Below are 9,988 nucleotides of genomic sequence, written 5' to 3'. Positions count from 1 at the left end.
GAATGGAGGAGAAATACCTGAAAGGATGTTATTGGGATAACTGAAAAAATTGTAATATGGACTATATGATTTATGTCAATGTTAAATGTCTCGAATTTCATAACTGTACTTATTGTGGTTAGATAAGTGAATATCCTTGTTTGTAGGAAATGTGGGTGAAAATATTAACTGGTAAAGGAGCATGATGTACATAACCTACTCTCAAATGTTTAAAAGATACATAATAGAATGATAGAAGAAAAGTGGCAAAATATGGAAAGTTGGTGAATCTGTGGGTACATTGGAGTTCTCCATATTATTTTTGCAACTTCCCTGTAAGTTTTAACTTATTTCAAAATAGAAGGTTTTAAAAATCTCCAGACAAATGATACAACAGAGTCTCTGGGAATGACACTGAGGCACTAGGATTTTAAAAATCTTTCCAGGTAGGGTTGCCAAATTTGGCAAATAACAGTACAGGATGCTCACTTAAATCCGAATTTCAGATAAACAACAATCTTAATATTTTTTAGTATAAATACCTCCCATGCAGTATTGCTGCCTACCCAAGGAAGTACGCTCTTGGAATGCAATTCTTCTTTTATTTCATTTTATTTTTTTTATTTGGCTGCGCCAGGTCTTAGTTGTGGCAAGCAGGATCTTCATTGCTGGCACGCGGGATCTTTTTTAGTTGTGGCATGCGGGCTCTTAGTCGAGGCATGCAGGATCTAGTTCCCTGACCAGGGATCGAACCCGGGCCCCCTGCATTGGGAGCGTGGAGTCTTAACCACTGGGCCCCCAGGGAAGTCCCTGAAATTCATTCTGATACCTGTCCTCTGCTAGTCTTGTAGCATATCAGAGACATTAACATGCATTATCCTCCTTCAATACCTAACATCATCTCCGTTTCTACTCTTGCAGTGAGATAGGGACTGAGATAAATATAAATAGATATTAAATGGCCAGAGTTTATGATGATGAAAAGAAACACTTAATAAATCTAGCATCTTCTATACTAATGATAATGAAGGTCAACATTTTTTAACACTGATTATGCATATGGTAGCCAACCTCTAAGGTGGCCCCCAATGACCCCGCCTCCTGGTATTCACAGCCTTGTGTAATCCCTCCCACATTGTGCCAGGGTTGGTCTGTGTGACCAATAGCATACAGATGAAGCGATGGTATGTTGCTTCTGGATTTAGGTTTTAAAAGACATTTAGGCTTTCATCTTAGGTGCATGCCCTGCCTCTGGGGGAAAGAAGCCATGCGGTGAGCAGCCTTATGAAGAAGTCCACATGGTGAGGAACTGAAGCCTTCAGCCTACAGTCATGGGTGTGAGCTTGGAAGGTGATCTACAGCCCCAGATGAGTCTTCCTTTGAGACTGCAGCTCAGCTGACATGAGAGACCCTGATCTAGAACCACCCAGCTAAGCCGCTCCCAGATTCCTGATCCCCAGAATTGTGAGAAATAAATGTGCTTTGTTTTAAACTGCTAAAATTTGGAGTAATTTGTTACACAGCAAAAGATAACTAAGGTATCAAGATATAATGTAACATAATGTATCATCTAAGTATACATGCTTCCCAAAAGAATTCTTTGAAGCAGGAGCTATTACATTCCCCATTTTGCAGGAAGGTAAACTAAAGCACAGAAAGGGCACATTGCTCCAAATCACCCTACCAGGAAGTATAGATGGATCTGTCTCCAAAGCCCTCCCTCACCCCTACTCAGGAATTTCAGAGCCTTCCATGTTTCCGATGCTGGGCTGAATCAGCCTGACCTTATTATTTCATCTTATTTAATTCTCACCATAGAGTGAGATAGGGGAGGTAATTCCAGAGAAAACCACCAGCCAGTACTGGCAGGAAGCCCTCAAGTTAACAGGACACACACTTTACACTTACCTATAAGCTAGGCAGAGCAGATTTTGCTTTCTTACTTAGAGACAAGTAAGCTAAGACTCTGAGTGGGTAAGGCCTTTGCCCAGACAAAGCCAAACAACCCCGGGAGTGGTGAGCAGGTAGAGCTGGGCTTGAATACTTCTACTCCTCTCTCCATCCTACCAGGCTACTCCCTAATCTAACTAATGAGGGGCATGTTTTCTGAAGTTGCAGAAGGCCCTCCCCATACACACTGCAGGAAAGTGTGTGTGTTGTGTTGATGGGAGGATGGGGGGGGCTCACTGGGGACCCTGGAAACGACTTCATCCCTCGTGTCCCCGTTCAAGGAAAAGGAAGGGAAAGCTCTTACTTTTCACCCCTCTCTTCACTCTTCACCCCTCTCTTCCTTTCCCTGGGGTGTGCTCCCACCTGGGAGAGAGAGGGAATGCTGCTCTCTCTGGGAGGGCCAGTCCTTTGGCCTTTTACCTAAATGTCAATCCTTTCCCTCCCTGGAACTGAGAACCTGTGGCCACCCCCTCCCAATTCTAACTCTTCACTGCTGTTCTCCTGTGGATTAAGCTGCAATTACTAGGGACTGAGCTCTTTTCTCGACAAACAAAAGCAGACCAAAAACAAAACAAAACAAAAGACAAAACAAACATACAAAAAGCAACCCTTTGAAAACAGCAAGAGGGACTGGTGTTAAAACTAATGGGGGACTTCCAAACCGATCCCCTGTAGCAGATGGTCAAGAGAGGCTGTAGGTAGTATTAGGTTGGCCAAAAAGTGCCTTTGGTTTTTTAAGTAAAAATAAAAGACACATTTTTCATTTTCACCAAGAACTTTATTGAACAACGTATTCACCCTTTTGTTCCACTACCTTCTGCCATTTTTCAGGCACCTTCATAATTCCATCTTCCCAAAACTTTTTATCTTTTTGAGCAGAGAACTGTTCCAGGTGCCTTTTACAGTCTTCCAGGGAACTGAATTTTTTTTCATTAAGAGAATTTTGTAAAGACCTAAATAAATGGAAATCTGAAGGCGCAAAGTCTGGTGTATATGGCGGATGAATCAGAACTTCCCAGCCAAGCTGTAACAGTTTTTGCCTGATCATCAAAGAAACATGCAGTTTGCGTTATCCTGATGGAAGATTCTGCGTTTTCTGTTGACTAATTCCGGATGCTTTTCGTCGAGTGCTGCTTTCAGTTGGTCTAATTGGGAGCAGTGCTTGTTGGAATTAATTGCTTGGTTTTCCAGAAGGAGCTCATAATAGAGGACTCCCTTCCGATCCCACCATATACACAACATCACCTCCTTTGGATGAAGACCGGCCTTTGGTGTGGTTGGTGGTGGTTCATTTCGCTTGCCCCACCATTTCTTCCATTCCACATTGTTGTACAGTATCCACTTTTCATCGCCTGTCACAATTTGTTTTAAAAACGGAACGTTTGATAAAAAAAAAAAAAAACAAAAACAAAAAAACGGAACGTTTTCCTTACGTTTAAGTAAAGAATTGCGTGCGGAAATAGGGTCAAGTAGGTTTTTTTTCCTTTAACTTATGTGGAACCCAAACATCAAAGTGATTAACCTAACCAAGGCGGTGCAAGTGATTTTCAACACTTGATTTCGATATTTTGAGTATGTCGGCTATCTCCCGCGTGGTATAGCGTTGATTGTTCTCAGTTAATGTCTCGATTTGATTGCTGTCAACTTCAACTGGTCTACCTGACCGTGGAGCCTCATCCAATGGAAAATCTCCAGCGTGAAACTTCACAAACCACTTGTGACACTTTCAATCAGTCACAGCACCTTCTCCATACACTACACAAATCTTTTTTTGCATTTCAGTTGCATTTTTACCTTTCTTGAAATGATATGCCAAAAATGTTGCTTTTTTCTTCACACAAAAATGGCTACACAAAAATTCACCAATTTTGATGTCTTTTTTTAAAAGCACGCTGATATGACAGCTGTCACATAAAATCTAACAAAATTGTTTTGAACGAAGTTAAAGACAACTAAGCACTCCTAGAGCCATCTTATGGAAAAAACTGAATGAAACTTTTGGCCCACCCAATACATACTTTCTTTAAGATCGTTCTGGAAAGTATCTCTCTTGACCAGAGTGGTACTGGAGGCTGAGTGGGTAAAAATGTCTGGGACTACCCCTGTGTTTGCGATGTGACTGGGGAGGAAAGATGGAGGTGGTCCTTCTAGGAATCAGGAGAGACCAGATGACTCGGCAGAGTTTGTCAGGGTTCCAGTCACCTCTTGTCTCCTCTTCAGGAGAAGAATAAAATCTGCCACCTGGTGTAAGTGAGCTCTGAGAGGGATGTCTGCTTTCTGAGTCAGCCGGTGAGCTCGAAGAGCAAGTGAACTTCTAAAGCAGAGTCCACGGCAGGGAGGCTGCAGCCAGCCCTCTGGATCACCTTGGCTTGGCTTCGGAGACTGGCCTGGAATGTCTGTGGTGGCCCTGTGGGCCTTGCGGGGATGGTGAGTCACCTCTGTGAGCTGGAAGAGCCAGCAAGCCTCCAAAGCTCTTCTGCTACTCCAGCCCCCCGGGGCGCCTCAGTCCAGATGCCAGGAGGGTCTGGGAAGCAGCACCCTGGGTTCTCCTGCAAAAGAGCTGCCATCACCCGCTCCTGCACTGATAAAAACTGTCCCTGGCTCTGCAGACACCCCAACCCCACAGACTTTCTCCACCTCTCTGGGCCATCAGCCATTGTGTCTGGGCTTCCAACCAGTGAGGGGCATTTCCTGCTTCCCCATCCCCTGTGTCCATCTGATCCCTCACATCCTAGAAATTCTCCTCTGTGGACTGAGGCTCTGCTCACTCCCTGCCCTGCCCCCACCCCTGCACTGCACTGGACTCAACACATCAGGGCACTGCCCATCGTGGCATCGACAGGCTAGTTGGGTTGCCAGTTGGGTTTATTGAACTATTTTAAGTCCAGCAGGCCCTTCTGATCCCCAGAAACTTCCCAAGGCCATCTTTCCCATTCCCTGGCCTCCCAATACGCCATGCGGGGTCGGGGCTGTAGGTTCCCCTGGGAGTCTGGTATTTTCTCTGATCTCCTTCCCTGGTCCTCCCCACATCTGTCCCTTCCCCAGGACCCAGGCCACATTTCTCCCTAATCTGTCCACTGTTGGGCATGAGAGCCCCAAATCAAAGGGAAACAGGGAAGGGGGCTGCAGAGAGGTCACTTCCAAGAGGAAGTGGGCTAGGGACCAAAAGTGCAGCTGGCCTTCAGAGCAGCTCACCCCCAAACAAATCCCCAGAGCACCAGGCAGGGGTTCAGGGCTGCTGGGACCCATCCCAGAACGTTCCTTGACTCTGGTTTGGCGTGAGACTTAGGGGTCCCAGGGAATGATGTCCACACTTTTTGGATATGCTGTGCCTCCGGCAGTGGGGCTCAGGTTTCGCACCAACCCTTTTGAGCCCATTTACTGTGCCGCTCAGCAGGAAGCAGGATCACAAGCAGCCTCCGCACCCCCTTTGGAGGCCAAATCTGAATTGACGTCTAATCTCTGCCCATTGATAGCTAGGAGATGGAATCTGGAGAGCTTGCCCAGAGAGAAGTTTTTCGAGACGGTGGAAAGTGGGTGGTGGGTCAGTGAGGTTTCCAGGAAGCAGAGGTAAGTGACCATCCTAGTCAGCTACCTCTCATCCCACACAAGCACTTAATTTCATGCTGGACCGGCTCCCAGGCTGGGGAGTTGACCTGGAAAGGAAAGCGGCCTTTACTCAGCCCTGCAGCTAACAGGCAGGGCAGGAGCGGGGCTGTTTAGGGTTCAAAGTACCCACAGAGAGTGGAGAGGGAAGAGCCTGGGAAGGAGGCCTTGGGGGTCGGCCTAACGTGCAGGCTGTGCCCCGCCCTTTCCGGACTGAGAGCCCTTGGGGACAGAGCCATGCACTAAGTGCTTGGAGAAAGGCAAAGGGTGCACCTCAAGGAGTCTCCAGTCTGAGGGCCCCGGGTCTGATCGAGGCACAGCGCAGCCTCAGAGGCCCCACTCTGATGGCAGAACACAGGGGCATATACTTCTCTCTTACAGGAGAGCAGAGCATTGGAGGAGAGAGGCTTGGACCTCATAAATCTTTACAGTTAGAGTTGTAGCTGGTCCGCCTTCCTCTGCGTCCCCACGGTGTACACGTGCCTCTTTTCCCCACCCTGCCTGCCCCTCAGCAGGAAGGCAGCTTGAGTAGAAGTTCTCAGTTCACCAGCTACCACCAGGAAACCCCCATCCTTCATGTTCCCTCAACCCTCTGCTCCATCACTCTCCCGCCCTTTCCCCAGGCAGCTGGACACCCCCTAGATATCGAGCTGGAGACACTGCCACATTGACAAAGCCGCGGGTCACTGTGGCCCCTCTCCCTCTGACCCAGGAGTAGTCTAATGTCTATGGCAGTGCCCCCCCGCCAAGTTAGTGTCACCTTACCCAAGCCTGCCCTCACCAAGGGCACCCATCCTTTCTAACCGAGGGCACCTATAAAAGGAAGTGGAGGAATACTGGGCTTCCCTGCCCAGAAGGGAGGAGGGGGAAGAAGAAAAGGGGCACTTAAGGTACCCTGCCCACAGGCCAGGCCCAGAGAGCAGCTGGAGATACCCAAATGTTAATTACCAATTAGCGCAGTTCAGGTGGAAAGGGCAACTTTATTACGTGTAAAATGGACTTAATGTGGCAGGAGCTGTGGGATTAATTTCTTGAGATAAGATGCTTTTAGGCTAATCAGTGGGTCTGTGATATCTGGATATAAAGGAGCCGGGGCAGACTTTCTTGAGACAGGTTCCAAAGAGTCAGAAGGGAGGAGGAGGCCCCTGCCCTATCCTTCTTCTGGGAGAGCTGGAAAGGAAGGCTGGTAAGAGAGCAGCTGGGATGCGGGTGGACGTGGACGTGGACAGGACACTGGAGAGGAGGTGGGTCTTGGCACCCCGGAGGTGTTTGGCACCCTAGCCCCTCACTTTCTTTTCCTCCGTGAAAGAAAGAAAAGGTGGGGCTGAGGGTTCCTTTAACACCCAGGTGACAACGCAGGAAAATCCACACATCTGTAGACCTAGCTTTGGTGTTCAGGGCTTGGGAGGAAGGCTCCTTACTGTTCTTGGTCTCTGCTGAAGATGCCCTGATGAAACGGGGCTTGCCCTCGGTAGAAGCGTCGGACATCCCTAAGTGGGGATAGTGAAGGCTGGGGGGGAGGGGTTCTACTTACGTTTTCACTCAGGCCAAGAGGGCTGCGAAGGTTTAGGTGACAGCCGATCTGAGAGCTGGAAGGCTGGCTGGTATGAACTTTGGAGGCTCTGAAGGGAGAATCTTGCCAGTCCACGTGCCTGTGATGTCTAGCCACAGGGGCCAGGAAGGGGGCTGTCCCTGCACACAGGCCTTCACTGCTTTCTCCTGCCAGGATCGCCCCCCTGCTGCCCTCCTCCCACCCCACTCAGACTCCACCTAAAAAACAAGAAGCAGGTCCACTCTCATCCAGGCTCCATATCCCTTCTAACGTCCCTTCTAACTCTAATGCCAGCTCCTCCCACCATCCCCAAGGTGTTGCTCTAGCCTCTTAGAAAAGCTCCAACTCCCAGGGCACAGGGCCCCCCAGCTTTCAGACTCCCCACAGGCTCTGGGGCACCGGGAGTGCGTGGCCATATTGCTTGCTTCCTGAGCACAGGGCTTCTACCTCATGCTGGTCCTTTTCTCTCTTAGCTCAGGAAGTAACCATTGGAAGGCGGTGGCCATGAAGACCTTCTCTCTGCTGCTGGTGTCCCTGCTCCTGGCATTGGTGCTAGGAGAGAAGGAAGAAGGTCACTCCAGGTTGGGGTGAGAAGGAAGGGGTCAGGTGCCGGGGAGGAGGCTTGGGGGGTGACTGGGTTCTATTTTCAAGGGGGAGATGAGAAAGGGAGGAATCCCAGGCCAAGAGGAAAGATGCTCGACGGAAAAAAACTTTTCAGCAGTCTGAGTGCAGAGTGAGGCTAGAACCAGGGAGTCTTTTTTTTTTTTTTTTTAACATCTTTATTGGGGTATAATTGCTTTACAATGTTTTTTTTTTTTTTTGCGGTACGCGGGCCTCTCACTGCCGTGGCCCCTCTCCCATTGCGGCGCACAGGTTCCACGCAGGCTCAGCGGCCATGGCTCACGGGCCCAGCCGCTCCGCGGCACGTGGGATCTTCCCGGACCGGGGCACGAACCCGTGTCCCCTGCATCGGCAGGCGGACTCCCAACCACCGCGCCACCAGGGAAGCCCCAGGGAGTCTTTTTTTACGAGCTACTGTTGTAGCTGGAGAGAGTGTGCTTAGATCTCTGGAAGGACTTCTCAGTGGTTAAGTGTCTGAAGTAGACGATAGCATCTCCCTTCCTAATGAAAGCCTTAACCAGTCACTTATGTGTGCGTTTGATCAAATTTTACAGCAGGCTTCCTGTGTGCCAGGCACAAGGGATATACCTGAAGAGTGGTCCACAAATGCCACCTGCCCCCGTGGAGCATATAGGCCCAAGGGGAAAGCAGATGAAGAACCATCTAGGCAAAGCTTCAAACTGTCATGAGCGCTGTGAGGAAAAGGCAGGGAAGATTATGAATGACTATAGCAGGGAGCTCTGTTTGTGTGTTCGGGAGGCCGAGAGACGTGTCTGCGTAGAGTTAGGCCTTCTCATATGCAAGGACCAGCCATATGCCCCTGTCAACTTGGCTGAGTTTGAGATGCAGCTGTCACATATATACAAGGACAGACAACATCGTGCAGAAGTTAAAGACCGTAGACCTGGACCCGGACTACCTGGGGTAAACCCTGGATCATACCTACACTGTATGCTAAGTTAATCTCTTTGCACGGTGGTTTCCTCACTTACCAAAGGGAGATCTACATAGTGTCTGCCTCCTTGGGGTGGTGTGAGGATTTAGTAAGTTTCTGTATTAAAGGGCTTGTAGAGGACCTGACTCATAGTAAGTGCTGTTGTATGAGAGCTCACTATTGTTAGGAAACTGAGAACCAAAGAACTGAATCTGGTGGGGCCAGGGCAAGAGGAGCAAAGGAGAAAACTATGGCTCAGTCCTTAGGGATGAGGGGGACCCCTGATCTTTGCCCAGAAGCAGAGCCTCAAACACCGAGGATGCTGGAAGTGGGTGCTTGAGCTGAGGATAAAGCCCCAGGGGCTTGATGCATGGACAAGAGGGTGTCTCCATAAAAACTGACTCCCTAGAAATGGGCTGCTTCCTTTCCAAATAGCAGCCCCTGCTGGTGACAATCATTTATCTTCGCACCCTCTGCTCCTTCTATGGCATCCTAGTTTCCCTCTCTCTCCCCTCCCTGCCCCTCAGATTCCACACTAAGGCCAGCGGCTCCCAACCACGAGGCCCCAGGTACGCTGAAGGCACTTTCATCAGTGACTATAGCATCGCCATGGACAAGATCCGCCAACAAGATTTTGTGAACTGGCTGCTGGCGCAGAAGGGGAAGAAGAGCGAGTGAGTCATGCGTGCCCTTCCCTGCTCCCTGTGCCCCCGTGTGATGCACAAGGCCAGGTGGCACCTTTCGCTTAGGTGCTGCTGGGGAGCTGGACCGCATGGCGGCCCTGCCTGGGACCCTGGCTCAGGCAGCAGTCTGGTCGGGAGTTGGGGCAGGATTTGGGCAACTTTCCAATCCTTTTCTTCTAAGAGGAGGGGTCGGGAAGATGTATGGGACTCACAGAGGATCCCCGGGGGGCTGGGCATGAACCAGGGGAGCTGAATTGCTGCCAATGACTACTTGGTGGCGGCAGCTTCAGACTTTGGAAATAGGATAAACTGCTTTCATCGTTCTTCTCTATGCAAAATCTTTTCCCCTGCCCTCACTGTTTGGCCAGCATGGTAGCTCCTGAAAAGCTTGTCACTGATAGCTGAAGACAAGCAGCGGGGAGGCTGAGTAGAGAAAGAGTTCCCCTCTGCTCCTTGGGTTGAGGTACCAAAAGATTGGAGCTTCTTTGGGCTGGAGAACATCTGGAGTCCCGCCTGGCCCCACCCACTCCCTAATCTTTATTTTACCAGCTGGAAACACAACATCACCCAGAGGGAGGCCCGGGCCCTAGAGCTGGCCCATCAATCTAACAGGAAGGAGGAGGCAAGGGCGCAGCAGGGGTGAGTCAGCCCACAGAGGAAGGG

The 9,988-nt window shown here is 49.6% G+C and overlaps 1 protein-coding gene across 2 annotated transcripts in view; it reads left to right on the top strand.

The window, feature by feature from the left end:
- Nucleotides 1–6,660: 6,660 nt before the first annotated feature.
- GIP (gastric inhibitory polypeptide) overlaps nt 6,661–9,988 on the top strand; it is a 5,208-nt gene continuing 1,880 nt past the window's right edge. Inside the window, exons 1-4 of one of the 2 annotated variants that reach the window (XM_024745881.1) lie at nt 6,661–6,721; nt 7,566–7,668; nt 9,170–9,316; nt 9,875–9,964. In XM_024745881.1, coding sequence (XP_024601649.1) covers nt 7,592–7,668; nt 9,170–9,316; nt 9,875–9,964 — 314 coding nt within the window. In that variant the 5' untranslated portion in view covers nt 6,661–6,721; nt 7,566–7,591. Of the gene's footprint in view, nt 6,722–7,565; nt 7,675–9,169; nt 9,317–9,874; nt 9,965–9,988 lie in introns of both variants that reach the window. The other variant, XM_024745873.1, reaches the window with a different exon arrangement.

This window comes from Neophocaena asiaeorientalis, unplaced genomic scaffold, assembly GCF_003031525.2.
Source record: "Neophocaena asiaeorientalis asiaeorientalis breed wild unplaced genomic scaffold, Neophocaena_asiaeorientalis_V1.1 scaffold1, whole genome shotgun sequence".
Taxonomy (NCBI): Eukaryota; Metazoa; Chordata; class Mammalia; order Artiodactyla; family Phocoenidae; genus Neophocaena; species Neophocaena asiaeorientalis.
Note: the sequence above shows the minus strand (reverse complement) of the source record. Positions and strands in the feature narration are given on the sequence as shown.